This window comes from Penaeus monodon, chromosome 20 (assembly GCF_015228065.2).
Source record: "Penaeus monodon isolate SGIC_2016 chromosome 20, NSTDA_Pmon_1, whole genome shotgun sequence".
NCBI lineage: Eukaryota > Metazoa > Arthropoda > Malacostraca > Decapoda > Penaeidae > Penaeus > Penaeus monodon.
Genome location: NC_051405.1, coordinates 24,881,919 through 24,882,142, shown reverse-complemented (window position 1 = coordinate 24,882,142; position 224 = coordinate 24,881,919). Strand labels below are relative to the sequence as shown.

General features: G+C 51.3%; 1 protein-coding gene across 1 annotated transcript in view; it reads left to right on the top strand.

The window, feature by feature from the left end:
* The window catches only part of LOC119585732 (transient receptor potential channel pyrexia-like), a gene marked incomplete in the record, with an annotated part of 81,321 nt that overhangs the window by 78,527 nt on the left and 2,570 nt on the right, over positions 1 to 224 (top strand). The window contains 1 exon segment of the mRNA XM_037934424.1: positions 92 to 224. Coding sequence (XP_037790352.1) covers positions 92 to 224 — 133 coding nt within the window.

Sequence of the window (224 nt, the reverse complement as noted above, 5' to 3'; positions counted from 1 at the left end):
CCTTCTCTCTCTCCTCCGTATACTCTCTTTATTCTCTTTATTCCATTATCTATCCATTCTCTGCCAATTACGCATTCTCTCTCCCCCACAGGAAACGGATTTCACCACCTTCTGGGCGACCCTCCCGAAGGCGGTGGTGATGGCCACAGGGGAGTTCGAGTACTCCGACCTCAGCAAGGAGTTTTCGAAGCAGATCGCCCTCCTTATGTCAGCTGTCTTGGTGT